The 19,130-nt window shown below is 54.8% G+C and overlaps 1 protein-coding gene across 3 annotated transcripts in view; it reads left to right on the top strand.

Annotated features, from left to right (window-relative positions):
- The window catches only part of EPHX1 (epoxide hydrolase 1), a 55,973-nt gene that overhangs the window by 36,207 nt on the left and 636 nt on the right, over window positions 1-19,130 (top strand). For all 3 annotated transcript variants that reach the window (XM_032319102.1, XM_032319100.1, XM_032319101.1), the window contains 7 exons: window positions 5,007-5,194; window positions 7,231-7,411; window positions 14,241-14,468; window positions 14,977-15,106; window positions 15,558-15,763; window positions 16,475-16,583; window positions 18,904-19,029. In XM_032319102.1, the coding sequence (XP_032174993.1) occupies window positions 5,012-5,194; window positions 7,231-7,411; window positions 14,241-14,468; window positions 14,977-15,106; window positions 15,558-15,763; window positions 16,475-16,583; window positions 18,904-19,029 (1,163 nt within the window). In that variant the 5' untranslated portion in view covers window positions 5,007-5,011. The remainder of the gene's footprint in view (window positions 1-5,006; window positions 5,195-7,230; window positions 7,412-14,240; window positions 14,469-14,976; window positions 15,107-15,557; window positions 15,764-16,474; window positions 16,584-18,903; window positions 19,030-19,130) is intronic.

Raw genomic sequence — 19,130 nt, 5'->3', positions numbered from 1 at the left:
AACCTTTCGAAGACTGAGCATTTGTTGTTGAGAATGTGTCCACAGGGGCAGGGGGATTGGATATATTTCGTTTTCTCCCTGACTTTTGCAATTAGTGAGGATGATGTTAGGCTTTCTATAATACAACGCTCAAAAGGATAATGGCTCAAACAATGTAGAAGTTTGTTTCCCTGTCACATGAAGGAAGTTTGGAATAAGTCATCCAGAAAACTGGGCTGCTAGTGCCACAGTCAGCGAGAACCCATCATCGCCATCATCATCCTAGCGCTGACCTCTCTCTTCAAGATGACCTCACGACCCAAAATGGCTACCAGAGTCCAAGCATCACATCTGTATCCCTGGAAGCATGAAGGAGGAAGGGGAAGGGCAATAGGTGCACACTTCCCAGCTGAGGCAGCACTCTTTACACAGTCTGCCACACCCGTGTAGGACCCATGCACCCTTGCTCAGGTGTGCAACCCGAGAGGATGCCATGCACATCGTTGGCAGCGTGGATTTGCATATGTATTTACAAGTGCTTTCTGGGAGATGACAGTGAGGCGTCTTAGGACCAAACAATACACTAGGTTAATTTTCTTATCTCGTTTTAAAGGACAGGTGTCTTTTCCTAATTTATACCGAGTACTGTCCAGGCCACAGTGGCTCTTTCCCAAACACACTTATGGCTCTTTGTCAGCACCTCATCGCTCCATCAGACTGAGCTGCAGGGAGGGCCAGGAAATGCAGTGTTCAGCTGGGTTTTGCCAATGAGAAGCAAAATTCCAAGCAAGGAAGGAAGCAGAAGAAGGGGGGGCACGTTTGCTGAGTGCCCAACTCCCTCCAGGCAGCGGGGGCAGGGCGCTGAGGTTTCAGCAACCGGCCAGGCCGCCTTTTTCTCCCACAGCCACAATGCGCCCACCTCCCCAGGCACATTTCCTCACCTTGCTCCCAAGTCCTGGCTTAGGATTTCCAGAAGGGACATCTGAACGGCAATCCAGACTTCTGCGTTAATACTCGTGGCATCGTCATGAAGAAGCCGCAGTTTCCAGGAGGCTAGGTAGGGACAGCTGGAACAGACAGAACTGGAAAGACTACAACCCGAAGCTTGCAACTGTCAGTGCCTACGGTGGGCACAGATGTATATCTCGGCGTTCCTCGCCCGCACGTGCACTTTCCTACTTTGTCTCGTGAACTCCCGGGTAGCCTTCAAAACTCCCAGCCACACGCACACCCATGGTGTCTGCTGAGCTCATCTGTGGTCCAAGAAGACTCTTCCAAGGCACCAATCCAAATCCCTTATTTACTTTAAAAGAATGAATGACTTCCTGGTCCATTACAGACCAAATTCAAGTTACAAGAAAAGAGTTGAGCTTTTAGTCTCAGTCCTTAAACGAATCGTCTGTTTTTAATATTTGGGTTTCTGCCCCAAGCATAACAGAAAGATGACTTCAGTTCAATTCTTAGAAGGATGTCCATTTTACCCATGCGTGTGGGAGATGGAAGCGCCTCCTTTATTTGACCTCGTGTATCTAAGAGTTGGCTTTGTAAGTCAGACCCAGGTAGGCAGGAGAAAATGAGTTCACAGCCCCATGGGCTTTCCTTGTCCCTTTCAAGTACTTTACCTGCAGTCCTAAGGTTACTGTATTGCCCAATTAGCTTCTTCATTGCAAACTGACCCCGATTTTTTTTTTTGGATTTTATTTATTTATTTATCTGAGAGTGAGGCAGAGAGAGAGCACAAGTGGGGCAGAGGGAGACTGATGCGGGACTTGACCCCAGAACTCTGGGATCATGACCTGAGCTAAAGGCAGCGCTCAACCCACGGAGCTACCCAGGTGCCCCAATGATTGATTTTTTTCCCCAAGTTGCATAAGTATGTGTTCAGAGCTTGACCTCAGAGAAGAATTTGGAGAATTAAACTCCATATGATCATGTTTCTTACCCGAGTCGTCAAGGTCCCTTTGAGCACGATCTCACATGACCATTGTCCTCCAGTTACTGTGCTAAAAAAGAAAGAAATCAGGCTGGTTTATAAGAAAAACTACATTTTCCTTATGAGGCAAGCTAATCACTGTTTTAGGAAGGGTACTCTGAGGAAAAAATGTTTCCACTGGGAAAGACTTCTTCCCCTCTGACCCCCCTACCCTCCCAGCAGAGCGTCAGGTCTGGGTTCTGGGAAAATGCATTACAACCAACACAAAGCAACGGAATTGGGTCGAATATGGATTTGGAGCTTTCAGAGCGTGCCTCCCAGGCTCGGGCGTCAGGAGCCCGCCCCATGAAGCTGCCATGCTCCTTCTAGAACCTGAGACTTGTGAAGTCTTCACGGTGGCTCCTGAACGCTGGTGTTTTGAGCGAGGCAGAGTGTTTTCTCCACTGACAGGAGCGGACCCCATGCAAGAGCTCTCCCTGAGGACGTGTCGGCCAAAGAGACCGAGATCTGTCCCTGGGGGTGAGAATTGCAGCCTCTCAGGACAGATGGAAACAAAGACGGGCACCTGCCCCGGGACGGGGATTGCGGGTTGCAGACAGCCAGAGGTCCCCTACCTCGTGCTGCCTCCATCCTCCCAAGCCATGTCCTTGGGGAGCGGACACTCCCCGGTGGCAGTTTCCTGCGCATGGCTCTGGCATGTGGGAATCTCCCAGGGGCTCTGCCAGCCTGAAGATTACACCAATAGGAAGGAATTCAGGGGAAGGAACACACAGGGCCAGAGCACCTGCTTTGAGCCAGGCCTGGTTTCCCCCAGGTTACAAGGCCACAGATGCTCAGAGTGCTTTGGTCACTCAGGATTTCAGCTACCAGAAACAGGAGAAGCTCCCTTTTTGTAAACCCCGAGATGTTCCAGTTCTTAAGTCAAGGTAGTCCCAGTTTTTCTTTTGGGGGGGAATCCCATGGAATGGGGGTTCTCCGGGAAGGCCAGACCGGGTCTCCCCAGACCCACAAGGGCTTTGTGTGTTACTTGGAGTGTGGTGGGCCTGGGAGATGGTGTGTCACATCCCCAGCGCACTCCCACTTCCAGGAATTCGGCCGTCTGTGACTTCCAAATCAGCAGGTCTTGCTGAGTAAAGAGTCAGAGCCCGGGTGGGTTCCCACACTCGAGGGGCAGCCTGCAGGCTCAGGGACCATGACTATGGCCGCACCAGGCTCCTAACAGAGTGTCCCTGCAGCAGTGACCCAGCGCACCCTGAGCTGTGTCGTGCACCTGCCTGAGCCCTTGCTCTCCACATCTCTTCCCCGGCTGGGCTGCGTTTAGGTTGGGTCTGTACCTAGGGGTGATTTGCTGAGTCACAGACTTTGTCAAGGTCCAGTTCTAGTAGATTATGCCCCTTTTCCAGAGAGACTGTAGGCAGTTCTCTTGCAAGATTCTGGTTTATCCCTTACAGTTGAGATGGTGCTGTCCACAGCCCCCTGCCACCTTAGAGGGAAATAGAGGGGATTTAGGGCCAAAAAGGACATCTTCCCTGCCTTCGAGAGGCCCACAGTTCCATCGTGCAGAGAAATCTTCCCTGAGTAACCAAGCACAGGGAGTAGAGGTGGTCTGGGGTGCATGTCGGTGCAGCTTGGGAACCTGCCTCCCCCGTTTATGGGCTCTTGGGGCTTGGACACACTGCTCAGCCTTCATTTCCTCAATTGCAAGATGGGACTATTACGATAATTAGGTGAGCTGAATGATACGGAGTCACTCCCCCCGAGGAAGCCCTCCCCAACACTGCCTGTCACCTGCCCAGACCATGAGCCCCCAAAAGCGAGAAGGCATCGGCCAGAGTTGGGGGGCAGGGAGGGGCACACACCTGTCCCCTGCGTCAGTAGGATGGGGACAGCAAAGGGCATTTGATCTCTGCAGTGCTGAGGGAAGGGCAGGAAGGCTGAGCGATTTCTGGATGTCCGTGGACCAGGATTTCAAGGACAAGCCCTCGGTAGCCCAGTTCAGTGGGGTGGGAGCCAACCCCAGGGCCTCGGCCTGGCCCCAGCAGGTCCTTCAGCAAAGAGGACTTGGACAGCTTCTCAGGTTGTCCTAAGAACAGGCAGGTCTATAGAGACAGAAAGCGGAATTGTGGTTGCCTAGGGCTGATGGAAATGCTCTAAAATTGTGGCTCTGGCCAACTAGAAATCACAGATCCTACACTTGAGATGGGGGAATTGTACAGCTTGTGAATGCTATCTCCTTCTTTTTTTTTTTTTTTTATTTATTTGACCAACAGAGATCACAAGTAGGCAGAGAGGCAGGCTAGGGGTTGGGGAGGGAAGCAGGCTCCCTGCTGAGCAGAGAGCCCAATGCAAGGCTCCATCCCAGGACCCTGAGATCATGACCTGAGCTGAAGGCAGAGGCCCAACCCACTGAGCCACCCGGCACCCCATGAATCCTATCTTCTAAAGAGGATTTAAAATTACAGCTGAGATGTGTGGCCTCCTAACACTCCCCCATCCCACCAAGCCTCCATGCTGGTCCCTGCACCCATGGAGACCGGAGACCACAAGGGGTGGAGCCTCCGGAGCCCAGCACTGCGTGGGGCAGCGGGGAGGGGGCACTCACTAGGGTGGAGAGAAGCTTCCAGAGCCGAAGGCCCTTTGGAGAACCAGAGAACCACGAGGCCACGGAAGGACAGCCCCCACACCAGGAGGCTGTGGAGAAGCCGCCCTGCATCCATATTTTTCCAATTCGAAGAATGAATTTCATAGCTCAGTAGATGAGCTTACAGATGAGGCTTGTCTTTTTTTTTTTCTTGATGTTCAGTACTTCCCTGTGCTTATATTCTTTTTTTTTTTTAGGTCAGAAGTACATGAGGTCTGGGGCATCTGGGGGATTGGTGAGGGTCTGACTCCATCTCAGCTCAGAGCTTGAGCTCAGGGTCGTGAGTTCGAGCCCCACACTGGGCTCCGTGCTGGGTGTGGTGCTTACCTTAAAAAAAAAGTACCTGATGTCTAGGGTGCAGTGGGAGACCAGGTGGGGACTCGGGGTCTCCAGCAGGGGGTCGAGGCGTGGCCGGGGGTCGAGGTGGCTGACGGACACTCCTGGCTCTTGCAGGAATCATGTGGCTGGAGATTCTCCTCACCTCCGTGCTGGGCTTTGTCATCTACTGGTTTGTCTCCCGGGACAAGGAGGAAACATTGCCTCTTGAAGATGGGTGGTGGGGGCCCGGGGCAAGGCCCGCAGCCGCGGAGGATAGCAGCATCCGCCCTTTCAAGGTAGAGACCTCTGAGGAGGAGATCCAGGTAAGGCAGCTTCTGCAGGCGGGGCTGAGCAGGGGGGAGGGCAGCGAGGCGCCTGCTGGGGCTCCCCCGCTGCGGGGACGGGCCAGGGAGCAGGTTTCCCGCCACTCTCCCCCCACTGGGCAGGTGCCCAGAGAGACATGTCCAGCCTGCCCCCTCTGCTTACCCGTCCCCTCTACTCCTCCCTCCTCGGGCAGGACCTCCATCCCTGCCCAAGTTCCAGCCATGCCCAGGTGAGGGGGTGGTGACAACTGTCCCCGGCACGTGCATCCAAGGAAAGGGAAAAGCCGGGGGAAGCCCTGGGAGTGAGCTGGCAGAAGGCCAGCAGGTTCTCACCGGGGCTCGGGCGGAGATCCTGAGTGAGAAGAAGCAAGGCTGCGGTGATGTCAGATGCTGTCAGGGTCAGCATTCATTATATGCCTGCTTGGGGGGCAGGGGCTCGTGGTCCTGTGCAGTCCCCGCAGTGACCCTGTAGGCTGAAGACTGTTGTCTCCTCTACGGACACAGGAATTGGAGCTTGGACAAAGCAATGGGCTCCAGGTGACCGAGATGATAAGCAGGATTTGGGCTCAGGTCCATCCAACCCCGGAGCGTGCACCCCTCTCCCACACGCTGGAGTCTGGGGTGCCGGGTGGGGTGGGCTGCTGGCCCAGGAGGGTGAGTGGGACCCAGGGCGGCCCTGCCCATTCTTGCTTTCGTTCTGTGCATATTGGAGCACCTGCTGTATGCAGGTATGGTGCTGGGCTTCCGGAGAAGGGAGAAGTCCTGCCCGCCATTCACTCCCAGTCCCATAATCTAGAGAAGAAGTGGGCACACAGGAAAAGGAACTGAGGGTTTACTAAGGGTACATGCCGTACGAAGTGCCAATAAAAAGTAAGATTTCAGCGAAAAGCAGAAACTGGGCTACACCCAAGAGAAAGCAGGCTGAGGCTCCTTGGGGGGGACCGCCAATGCCTTGCTGTTCAGGACTCCTCTCTTGGGTTCTCAGACCCAGAGCTAAGACATCTGAAACCTGGGTGCTGGAGAGCTCGGGACACTGACCGAGAAGGTAACGGTTGGGAGGCCCCCTGAGCCGAGGCGGACAATGTCCTAGCCCGATGCTGGCCCAGCAGGCTTCCTGGTCTGTGCCTTGATCCCAGCGGAGTTACAGCGTTTCCCAGTGCTGAGTCTCCGAGTCCGCAGACCGCAGCCGTGGGACAACTCTGTCCTGCCGCCTGCTGATCTGGATAGCTTTTATGTGTCTCCAAATGGCTGAAAAACCACCCAGAGAAGAACACTGTCTCGAGACATGTGGAAATCACATGGCATGAGGGATTCCATGTCTGTAAATAAAGTTTTACCGAAACACGGCCGTGTCCGCTCGTCCGCGACTTGCCTGCTTCCATGCTGCAAGGACAGAGTGGACCAGGGGCAGCTTCAAAAGCCTAAAATAGTTCCTGGCTGGCCTCTGACCAAAAAAGATTTGCTGGTCCCTGCGTAAGCCTAGATAAATGAAAGATGCGTATCGTTCGTATGGTTAAAAATAGGGAAGAGTGAAGTAAAAAAAAAAAAAAAAATACTGAAGTCAAAGGTGAAGAACATAGGGGCGCCTGGGGGAGGGCTTAATCGGCTCAGTGGCCGACTCTTGGTTTCAGCTCAAGTCACAATCTGGGGGTCCTGGGATCGAGCCCTGCGCCCGGCTCCGCATTCAGTGGGGAGTCTGGAGTTTCTCTCTCCCTCTGCCCCTTACCCCCTTATCAACTGAGGCGCTCTCTCTCTCTCCCTAATATATTAATTGTTTAACATGTGAACGACATAGGCTTTAGGAACAGCCACTGTTGTGGGAAACAAGGAGATTTCTCCTGGGGTCAACCTGACTGGCTGGGACGCACATTTGCAGACTGGCGACCTCCCATCCTCCAGCGGGATGGGAGGCCGCTTTGCCTTGACCACTCACGCTATCTTGTGGTGGCCAGCTGCACTCTGTGTTCTGGAAACAAACCTGCTTTGTGCTCTGCCCCCAACCCCTGTTTCTCCCCGGCTCCTGTGTTTTGCTCCAGGACTTACACCGGAGGATTGACAGGGTCCGTTTGACCCCACCTTTGGAAGACGCGCGTTTCCATTTTGGCTTCAACTCCACGTACCTGAAGAAAGTCCTTTCCTACTGGCGGAATGACTTTGACTGGAGGAAGCAGGTGGATATTCTCAACAGGTACCCCCACTTCAAGACTAGGATTGAAGGTACGTTTGCACACCAGCCGCTGGGGAGGGCGGTCTGTTGTGGGAGCGGCCTTTGTCGGTGCAGGACGTGATGCGGACCCCACTTAGAACCCAAATGCCAGTCCTCCGGTGGATTTGTAGGGTCACCTTTCTGCTGGGAAAGATGCCGAATCCCCACCAATCTAGTGGGCGTGCGAGGAAGACAGGAAAACACATGAATCATTTCAAAGCCAAAGTAACACAGAATCTGGATAGAACAGCTGTGGAGAGGAGGGAGCAGAGGTCTGGGCCTGCCATGGCCGCGGGTAGCTCAGCCCGTCTTGAGGCCTTGGAGTCCGGGCTACTGTGTCCGCTCAGAGTGCTCGGCCCACCAGGCGAGGTCCCGTGGAAGATTGCCCTTTCTGTCTCCAGCCCTCCGCCTTGCGTCCCTCCTGGGTGGCAGGTTGTCCCACAGCTTTTCCTGGAGGGAAGGTGCCTCTCAGATAGTCTTTCCAAGGTCACCTCAAGATCACTTGGGCTGAGGGAACTGTTGCCTCAGTGAAAAAGGTTTTTTCCCCACTTTGATGGAGAAATCGTTGAGACCCATCACGGTGCGAGGTTGAGGTGTGCAGCGTGATGGTTTCGCTGATGTCTGCTTTGAAGGACGGGAGGCTCCGCTAGCATCCAGTTGCTCCTACAGATACGACACAAAGACACAAAGCCCTTGTCTCCATGTGGCGAGAACTCAGGATTTTGCCATCCCTCCAAGTCCCACAGCAGGGTCGGCTACAAGACACCCCCGGTGCTTCCTTCCCTTACATGTGGGGTTTGAACCCTCTGACCCCCCTCCAGCTCTCCCACCCCCCTATAATCACATGTCTGATCTTTTTTCCTGAGTTTGTTTGTTGTTTTGTTTGAGATCCCACGTATCAGTGAGATCCTGCAGTGTTTGCCTTTCTCCGGCTGGCTTATCTCACTTAGCGAGATGAAGGCATCATGTTGTCACGGGTGGTAGGGTTCCCTCGGTTTTCATGGCTGAATGATATTCCATCGTGCACACGTGCACCACGATGTCTTTATCCATCCCTCCATCCGTAGACATGACTTCGCTACTATAAATAAGCTGCAGTGAACTTGGGGAGCGGATATCTCTTTGAATTAATGTTTTCATTTTCCCCAGAACGGGATTGCTGGACCATATGGTCGTTGTGTGTTTCATTTTTTGAGGACCCTCCATCCTGTAAATGGCTGCACCCATTTACAATCCCAGCAGCAGAGCACGAGGGTTCCTTTTCCCGCGCATCCTCGACAACACTGGGTATCTCTCATCTGTGTCTTTTGATCGTGTCCATTCTGACGGGTGGGAGGTAACATCTCGTTGTGGTTTTCATTGGCATTTCCCTGAGCATCTTCTCATGTGTCTGTTGGCCGTCTGGCTGTCTTCTTTGGAGAAGCGTCTGTTCAGGTCCTTTGCCCATGTTTTAATTGGGTGGTTTTTCTGCTACTGAGCTGTATGAATTCTCTCTGTATTTTGGAGATTAATCTGTTATCAAACACACGGTTTGCAGGTGTTTTCTCCCATTCCACAGGTTGTCTTTTCACTCTGTGGATGGTTTTCTTTGCTCTGCAGAAGCTTTTGAGCTTGATGTTGTCCCACATGTTTATTTTTTGCTTCAGTTGCTTGAACTTTAGGTGTCACATCCAAGAAACCATCACTAGGACCCACGTCGGGGGAGCTTTGTGTCTCTGTTTCCTTCTAGGAATTCCGTGGTTTCAGGTCTTACCTTTAAGTCTTTGATCCATGTCGGATTAATTTTTGTGAGTGGTGTGAGGTAGGGGTCCAGCTCCATTGTTTCGCATGTGAATATCCAGTTATCCCGGCACCGCTGATCAAGAGACCATCTTCTCTCCTATTCAGCATCCTTGTCAAAGACTAGTTGACTGTACATCCCTGGGTTTATTAACAGGCTCTCAGTTCTGTTCCACTGGTCTGTTTGTCTGTTGGAAAAGCATGTCTTAACCCTAGGAAGATTTGGAATCAAACAGAAATGTTGGGGCCCCTGGCTGGCTTGGTCGGTGAAGTGTGTGACTCTTGATCATGGGGTTGTGGGTTTGAGCCCCACACTGAGTGTAGAGATGACTTAAGAATAAAATCTTTAAAAAATAATAATAAAATGTCAACAGTATGGAGAAAACAATATTTGTGAGTTGAACTCAGAGGCTTAATAGAGAGCTAGGTCTCATAACTTTATTTTGTAACTTTAGTAAGGTGAGGACTAATTTTAAATATAAATTGGTTATTGCTGTGCCCCTTAGGGGACACTGATGTCTTCATCACGAGCCTCACAAGAGGACCTAAGCCATTTCCTCCACGCTGAAGTATATACAGGTCCTCGTATGTGATTTCCAAAGGTTGCCTTTCGCACGGCTGCGCCAGAGGGCCTGGCTTCCTCACGGTGACTGGGATCGCCAGCTGTGCAGCCCCAGCTCTTCCCCAGTCCTCTAGCCGGTGCTGACAGGCAGGCATCTCCTGGACCCAGGCATTCTGCTGGGCCTGGGGCCCCACGGCCAGGGAGCGGGCTCCCTGCCTTCACTCAGGGGTGATGCCTACAACCCCAGCACAGGGTGAGGGTTTCTGTGAGGGAGGAGGCTCTGGGAGCTTCATGAGCCCAACATACCGCCTGGAAGTGTGACAGAAGGCTTCCTGGAGGAGGTGGCGGCATGTAAGCTGAGACTGAAAGGATGAATAGGGATTTGCCACTTATGTGGGGAATGTGGTCCAGGAGGAGGGAACAGCATGTTCAAAAACCCAGAGGCGAGTGGCACTAAAGGGCTGTTCCCTTCCTGGCAGCTGCAGGCTTGAGAAAGTCTTGCCCCCCAGACATCATGGCACAGAACAGTGCAAGCTCCACGGGGACTAACTTCAGGCATTGAGTCATCCTGGGCCGCAGCCCACTGTGACTGAACCCGTGTGCAGGTCAGCCATGGCTCCTGGCTGGCGGCCTGACCCCGGCCCAGCCAGCCTTTGTGCTTCTCTTTCCCTGGGTCCCCAGCCTGCGTGGTCCGAGAAAGGCTCCCTCCTCCCTCCTCCCTCCTCCCTCCTCCCTCCTCCCTCTGGCTGCTGCCATCCTCATTCATCCGGCAAGCTGACCCCTCTCTGGGGTCCTCTCTGCCCCTAACCTGTGTTCCGGGCTCTGCATTTGCTTCCCTGTCCTGTGAGGAGGCCTGGGTCTCCCTCCGGAAATTAGTCTCTAGCCTCAGAGTCTGGGGGTGAGCAGGTGGGGCCTCCAGAGGACTCAGGGCAGCCCACCCTGTCCCCCCTACCCCAGAGAAGACAGCATTGGTGAGTCCCTGGGAGGCCGAGGTTCAGGGCCCCAACTAGCTCGGCACTTTACCCTTCCTCTCCAGCCCCTGTCCCGGCTCGGGTCCTGGTCCCTGACCCCCTCCACTCATGTCCCCTTTGCTACCCAGCAGGAGCCCACATCCTGGGCCTGGAGCAGCCCACAGCACCACAGACAAGTGGGGAAACCTGGGGAGCAGGGGGCTTGCTTCCTCCGCCAAGGAAAGCCCCCTGTAGGGCAAATTAGGAAGTATGAGTTTTGAAAATTTTTCTTCATTTTTAAAATTCAAATGTATATACCTATATATACACATATATATGTGTGTGTTAATTTATTTATTTGTTTATTTGTTTATCTTAAAAGATTTTATTTATTATTGACAGAGGGAGACTCAGCAAGAGAGGGAACACAAGCAGGGGGAGAGGGAGAGGGAGAAGTAGGCCTCCCACCAAGCAGGGAGCCCAATGCGGGGCCCGACCCCAGGACCCCAGGATCATGAACTGCGCCAAAGGCAGACGCCTAACGACTGAGCCACCCAGGCACCCTAAAATTCAAATATTTAAAATTCGAACAGTATGCAAGGACACAGCCTCGGTCTCGCCCCTTCTCCTTCCCCGCTTCCCACCCCGGACAGCTTCCGCTTCCCTCACACGCGAGCTCATGTGCACGCCTCCAGGGACCACCCGTGCACACCAGCACACGTGTGGATGCGTGGGGCCGCCCAGCTGTGCACGCAGACGAGGTGGACACCCTCTCACATGGTGCAGTGTGTTCCAGAGGAGGAACAGTGACCTTCCAGAATGAACGCGAGAGCGGGCAACCTGGAGGGACACAAATAAAAAGGCTCGGAAGTAGAGTGTATGTAGGGTTCTGGTTTTGCTCAGAGAAAGTTATGATCTGTATTTCTTTAAAAAATCTGAGCTGGGGCCGCCTGGGTGGTACTGTCAGTTGAGCATCCAACTCTTGGTTTCCGTTCAGGTTGTGATTTCTCAGGGTCGTGAGATCAAGCCCCAAGTCAGGCTCCACACTCAGCCGGGAGCCCGCTGGGGATTCTCTCTCCCTCAGCCCCTCCCTCTGCTCGCTCATGGCTCTCTCTCTCTCTCAGATAAATAAATCTGGAAAAAAAAATTTCTGAACTGCTACAGTCCAGAGAGTCTAAGGAGACATGACAGCAGACCATAACATGGGGTCCTGGATGGGATCCTGGAACAGGAAAAGGACGTTAGGTAAAAACTCAGGACATCAGAGCCATAGTCCATTGTCTGTGTCAGTATTATTCAGTCTTTAGAAAAGAAGGAAGCCCTGCCCTAGATGACCACATGGGTGAACCTTGAGTACATTCTGTTGAGTGATATAATTCAGTCCTACGAGGACACATACTGCACGATCCCACAGATGGGGGGAATCCCCAACTGTGACGCTCTTAGAGGCAGAGAAGCGGATGGGGGGCCGGGAGGCGGGGAGACACTCGGTAATGGGCTTAGAGTCTCAGTTATGCCAGAGTAAGTTCTAGACACCCGCGGGCGCATCATGCATCGTGCTTGCAGTTGGCGGTGCCGGATGGCATGCGAACCAGTTTGTGAGAAGGGATTAAATGTTCTTCCTGCCAGAAAATTTTAAAAATAAAAATGTTTCTAAAACTAAGGAAATCTGAATAAATGATGGATTTTAGTGAAGTTACGAACGTATTAGTACTGGTTCGTTCCTTGTAACAAATGTACCAGACTAATGTAAGCTGTTAAGGACCAGGAAACTGGGTGTGGGTTCGTGGGAACTTCCTGTATGGCCTCACTGTTTTTCTATAAATGTGAAATTGTTCCATAAGGGTGCCTGGCTGTCTCCATGGAGCCTGAAACTTCTTTTTTTTTTTTTTTTTTTTTTAAGTAGGCTCCATCCTGAGCTGAAACCAAGAGTCGGACACTTAACCGACTGAGCCACCCAGGCAGCCCGAATACACTGATCTTGACCTTGGGGTCATGAGTTTGAGCCCCACCCTTAAAAAAAAAAAACTGTTCCAAAATAACAAATTTACTTTTAAAAATTTGGAAAGACAACATAACGTTCTCTTCAGTTAGTCGTATTATGTGTGATTTTCCCCTTTTTGATTTATATGGATTTTCCATTTCTTAGATAAACATGTACTGTTTATGTAATGAATTAGCAGTGGCCCAGAATGAGAGCTGGTTGTGGAGAGCTGGTCATGGTGCGGGGCCCCACAGGGCACAGCAGCGCAGGCTGTGTTTGCCTTTAATGCCCAGGCACTCTCCAGGTCACTTGTCTGGGAAGGGACTGCCTTCGGAGAGACTCCCGGGGGGACTGGAACCCATTCACACACCCTTGACCTGGATGTGTTCGTAATGCCCAGCACGCCACTCAACCTTAAAAAATATCTTCACTTAAAAGAAGCTATGCTCTGAATTTATATCCCTTTTAGAAGTATTACGAAGTTCAGAAAACACAAAAAAATTAAAATAACTGGGGACACCTGGGTGGGTCAGTCGTTAAGCAGCTGCCTCCGCTCAGGTCATGATCTTGGGGTCCTGGGATCGAGCCCCCCTGTCGGGTTCCCTGCTCAGTGAGGAGTCTGGTTCTCTCTCTGCCCCTACCACCCCCCTCTCGTGCTCACCCGTGCTCTCCATTGCTCAGAGGAAGCTACTTTTTAGGTGTTTGTGGTCTGTCCTTCCAAACTTTAAAATGTATATACATGTGAGTTCATATACACACAGTCTACGTATACACAACACACGTGACTGCTTACGAAAATGAGATATTTGACTTGGTGATTTGCTTTTACCAATTGGCAGTGAGCTGTTTTACATGTTAAATAAAAACGTATTTACACTGTCATCTTAAACAAATGTATCATATTCCAGTGTAAACCTATAATCTCTTTCAGCCTCTAGTGCTGGATAGACAGGGTTTTTTTCTCCCAATCTCTTTTTAAGATTTTATTTATTTGTCAGAGAAACAGAGAGAGAGAGAGCACAAGCAGGGGGAGAGGCAGACAGAGGGAGAAGCAGGCTCCCCACAGAGCAAGGAGCCCGATGCGGGGCTTGATCCCAGGACCCTGAGATCACAACCTGAGCTGAAGGCAGACGCTTAACGATGGAGCCACCCACGTGCCCCTCAATCTTTTTTTTTTCCCCCAAGGTTTTTTATTTAAGCAATCTTCACACCCAACACGGAGCTCCAACTTACAACCCTGAGATCAGGAGAGGCATCCGCTCTACCAACTGAGCCGGCCAGGCACCCCTCCCCCAGTCTTCACAATATTAGGCAGCCTTGGCAAGTGCATGGCCGGCCAGCCCCAGGCAGGGCTCATGCTCCCATGTGTAAGGGCCATGGTCCCAGTCTGTACCTTGCAGGGCACCCCTGTGGCTGGAGCACCCAGTAGACATACCACCAGCATGGGTGGCCGCTGTACCTTGGGGTGCTGCCCAAGCTCTGGGAAGGGGGGTACTCTGCACAAAGGGGGAGCCATGGCTGCAGCCTCGCCCATCCCTGTGGGCTGACTGTGCTCTGTCCCCCAGGGCTGGACATCCACTTCATCCACGTGAAGCCCCCCCAACCTCCATCTGGCTGCACCCCAAAGCCCTTGCTGATGGTGCACGGCTGGCCCGGCTCCTTCTACGAGTTTTATAAGATCATCCCGCTCCTGACTGACCCCAGGAGCCACGGCCTGAGTGAGGAGCATGTGTTTGAAGTCATCTGCCCTTCCATTCCTGGCTACGGCTTCTCGGAGGCATCCTCCAAAAAGGGTACGGAGTGCTACTGGGGCCTCTGAGGGTCAGGTCTTCCCACAGGCAGGGAGCCAGCAGGGGCAGCTCCCTTTGGAGCCTGGGGGTAGGGCCCAGATGGCTAGCGCTCCTTCTCCGGTTCTCCTGGGGGGTGGGGGATGGGCAGAGCAGCTTGTCCTCAGGGGCCAGCACTGGCCTCGGGGCCTGCACTCCTGGGCTCTCAGGGGCTCCCCGCACTGGTTCAGGGTCACCTTTGTGCTTCTTGCTGATCCAGGCCGGCCCTCACACAGCACAGGCCCCCAGAACCTCACAGTGCCAGCCTGAGCCCACTGCCCCTTGCTGTGTGGCCGTCCACTCACTGACCCTCTCTCCCACCAGAGGCCGGGCACACACCAGTGGCCAGGCCGCTTTCTCCCCTTCTTGAGCTGTTGTTACCCCAGCCTGGGGCAAGGGCTGTGGGGGAGATGAGGAATTTCCTGGGAGCCCAGGGAGTGACCCTCCGTGACTCTGTTCTCTCCCTCCAAACCAGGCTTGAACTCCGTGGCCACGGCCAGGATCTTTTACAAGCTGATGCTGAGGCTGGGCTTCCGGGAATTCTACGTTCAGGGTGGGGACTGGGGGGCCCTGATCTGCACCAACATAGCCCAGATGGTGCCCAGGTGAGGATCCCCGTCATGTGGGGGAGGTTGCCATCAGGGCAGGGGGGCCACCTGGGCACCCCTTCTGAGCCTTGGTGTGTGCTCACTGGGGCTCAACCAGGCATGGTGTCTGTAGGCCTGGGAGAGGGGAGTGAGGGCCCCCCATCACTCTGCTGGGCCTGGGGCACCTTGAGGTGGATTCTGTCCTGGGAGTCACAAGGGGTTGGGGACTCTGAGCCAGGTGCCCCGGCAGAGGGGGCAGGTAGAGGAAGGGAAAGTCAGGCAGTGGACCTTTCTGGAGGACCAAGCCCCGGAGGAGACCAGAACATTCTAGAAACTCTGTCTTTTTCTCCCCATCATGGGGCGGCCCCAGAGGGGCAGATTCCAGGAGGGCTGGCACCACAGCCAGGGGGCTCATCTCCCCTCCCCCAGCCCTGTGTCAGCCTCACCCAGACCCTCTCTCTGCCCTCAGCCACGTGAAAGGCCTGCACTTGAACATGGCTTTCATTGTAAATCCTGGCATCCTGACCCTTCTTCTGGGACGGCGTTTCCCGCGGCTTTTCGGCTACACACAGAGGGATATGGAGCTGCTGTTCCCCTTCAGGGAGAAGGTTTTCTACAGCTTGCTGAGGGAGAGCGGTTACATGCATATCCAGTGTACCAAGCCCGACACCGTGGGTGAGTACGTGCTTCCGGCTAGGGGGCCTCACCCAACCCCATGACGCTGCTCGGGATGGGCAGAATCTCCTGGGCGGGATCCGAGCTCGTTCTCGGGCTGCAGTGCTGGCAGAGGTCAGGCGAGGCAGATACCTGCTGGAGCGGACTCGGTGGGCCCTGGGGTCTGGACCCCTGAGCCCTGCACCCTGAGGCTAAGTTGAGCAGGGAGACTTGTGGCCCGGCAGCCCCAGGACTCTGGGGGTTGGAGGGGGTCAGGATGCATTTGGAACTGTTCCCCTAATTTGGACTTTGAGGCTGTTTCTTATTTTTTAAGAATCAGAGCATATAAACTAAAAAAACCCACCCTTTTTTTTTTTTTAGTTTTTTTTATTTATTTAAGTAATCTCTGTACTCAACGTGGGGCTGAAACTCACGACCCTCAGATCAAGAGTCGCATGCTCTTTGGACCAAGCCAGACAGGCACCCCAAAACTCCATCTGAGTCTCCCCAAACATGGGAAGCCACCCGTTCCATGGAGAGACCCAGGAGCAGTGGGGACGGCATTTTTTTCTCCCTTTTCCTCAGATGAGTGTTCCAAGGCCAAGGGTCGAGTAGATAGGGGGTGCATGAGTGCCCCAGGAGCAAGGGCAGCGCTATACCCTGACACAGGGCCCTGACCGCTCGCTGGTCCCAGGCCCGGGTCAGTCCCTCCCTTGCTTCTCCCCACCCCAGGCTGCGCTCTGAACGACTCCCCCGTGGGCCTTGCTGCCTATATCCTGGAGAAGTTTTCTACCTGGACCAACCCGGAGTTTCGAGACCTGGAGGATGGAGGCCTGGAGAGGTGAGACCCTGCCGTCTAGCTGCCAGCCAGCATGTCCTACCTACGTCTGGGTGCCCCTCGGACCCTCGCCCTGGTGAATACGGCCCCAGTTCCTCTGCATGAGGGAGCAGAGGCACAGAGAGGCCTAGCGACTCTCTCCAAGCCTCATAGTAGAGCGGTCAGGAACGGGATACAGGGCTGGAGTATGTCTATGGTCCTTTTGCTAAACAGTCCCCTCCTGGGATCAGCGGGTCCAGAGGGCATCAAGCCCCCTTTATTGCCAAGAGGTGGGAGCAGCCAGGGACCCCTTCCCTCCAGAGCCCGCAAGAACCCAGCGTGGCCACCTGACTGTGTGCCCTGGGGAAGCCAGGCCTGGAGGCGACTGCAGGGAGCCTAGGAGTACGTGACTTCCACGCCTCTGGCCTGACTCAGGCTCCATCAAGGTCAGCCCTGACTCAGCTTCTCCAGCACCCATCCCTGTCTTCTTTGCTTTGGGGGCACACAGAGCACCAGACACAGTGCTGGGGTGGGAGTGGGGTGAGCTGGGGCTGGCTCCCACCTGGGACACGGGGACCATGTCGAGGCAGTGCTCTAGCCCCAGCACCTAGAAGGAAGCTTGAGCTCGACAAACACGCACTGGACGAATGAGCCCTAGCTGTGCGAGTCTGGAGAAAGGAGGATCTGCTCCGTCTCTGGGGCAGGGAGGGAGACGGGAAATGACCGGGAGAATCTATTTGATCGGGACCTTGCAGGGTGAGTGGGAGTTTACAGGTGAAAAGGACGGAGGAGAGTTTAGGCAGAGAGAAGAGCAGAGCGAAGGTGGGAGGGAGAGAAAGGAGGTGCTCTTGGAAAGACTGACTTTGCCGAGGATGGGGGCAGGAATGCGGGGGCCACACCATGAGCCCAAGCACGAGCCCTCAGGGTGGGATCCATTCCCTGCCCCACGCTGGGCAGGGCCTGGCGGCACAGGGGTTCTACCAGCAGGTCCTTGGCAAGGAATGGCAGGACAGCTAGGGCTGGGGGGGGGGGGTGGTCAGGGGAGCAGGGACAGCCAGGGCTCAGTGGGGATGGGGGAGGGGTGGGGGAGGGGGATAGCCAGGGCTCAGCGGGAGTGGGGGGAGGCAGCAGCAGAGGGAGCAGTTTCTAGCTCCCCACCAGGCTGCAGGGATGCCCTTCATCAAGCAGGGACTAGGGAATGAGGAGGGGCGCCTCGGAGCGTCTGTGCCCATTTGGATGGTGGAAGTGTGCACATGGATTTGGATACAGACACACGTGAGCGCGCACGTGTGGGAGCACTTGCATCTGTGGGAGTGCGCGTCCACCAGGGGCTCGAGATGCGGGCTGCTTCCCGTGTGGACTTGCTGAGTGGGAGGTGCCTGCTTGGTTAGGGACTGAAATGGGCAATCTGGAGCCCCAGGGAGGGGTCGAGGGGAGGAAATTACTTTCTCTGTGCTGGGGGGGTGGGGGGAATGAGCAGGCTGGGCAAGCAACACCCGGGGCGGGGGGGGGGGGGGGGACGGACAGAGTCTGGTGGGAAGCCCCTACCTGGACAAGGGTTGGCATGTGTGGGTTGGCAGTTGCAGGGATGCAGAGAGGGGGGCAGAGGGGAGACAGGAAGGTAGGCCTGGGTGGTATGGACCCCAGACTGTGGGCAGGGGAGGGAGAGTGGCCCTGGAGGAGGCCAGTGAAGGGATGAGCATGGGAGGTGCAGCTCTCCGAAGCCCCCAGATCTGGAATCGAGCAGGGAAGGCATGAGGGGAGCTGCTCCACAGAGCTGGTGTCCCTGGGGTTTATGGACCATCAGGTGGGTCTGGGTGCCAGAATGCACGGGACTGATGGCATTGAAGGGGTATCATGGCAGTGGGGCGGGGGGCAAGGTGTGAAGCTAATGGATCTGGGCGCATTTGGGGGCTCTTCTGGGAGGGAAGGCTGGAGGCTGAGAGGGGCGGAAGATGAGTAGGGGGAGGGCATTGGGGGGCAGAGGTGGTGGGCACCAGCACCTGGACAGGGGAGGCCATGGAGGGCTCCTGGGGTCTCTGGACACAGGGCAGCATGAGGGGACCCAGCAAGAGCAGGACAGAGCCCAGGTGGCATGTGGGGTTTCAGGTTTCCATGTGCCCCCACAGGAAGAACCAGATGGCTCTTTCCTCTGCACACGTGGAGCCCCACAGCCTGAGTGGGTTCCCGTGCCCGGCGGGGAGGTCCAAGCCTGCCTGGCCTCGGGGATAATATGCACCTGCCTGGGCATCTGAGCAGGAGGCCGAGTGGCTGGGGGTCCCCAGGGCTCACAGCCTGAAGGCCGTGCCAGGCTCTGAGGGGCCTCCTGGGGCTGTTTCTGTAGGAAGTTCTCCCTGGACGACCTGCTGACCAATGTCATGCTCTACTGGACAACGGGCACCATCGCCTCCTCCCAGCGCTTCTACAAGGAAAACCTGGGCCAGGGCTTCATGGCCAACAAGCACGACCGGTGAGTGTGGCCGAACCCGCAGCAGGTGCCCACCAACAGGCCTCCAGGGCTGGGAGCAGCCAGACCACCGGCTCTCCACCCCCTGAGAGGCTTGACCCCCA

This window comes from Mustela erminea, chromosome 17, assembly GCF_009829155.1.
Source record: "Mustela erminea isolate mMusErm1 chromosome 17, mMusErm1.Pri, whole genome shotgun sequence".
Classification (NCBI taxonomy): domain Eukaryota; kingdom Metazoa; phylum Chordata; class Mammalia; order Carnivora; family Mustelidae; genus Mustela; species Mustela erminea.
Note: the sequence above shows the minus strand (reverse complement) of the source record. Positions and strands in the feature narration are given on the sequence as shown.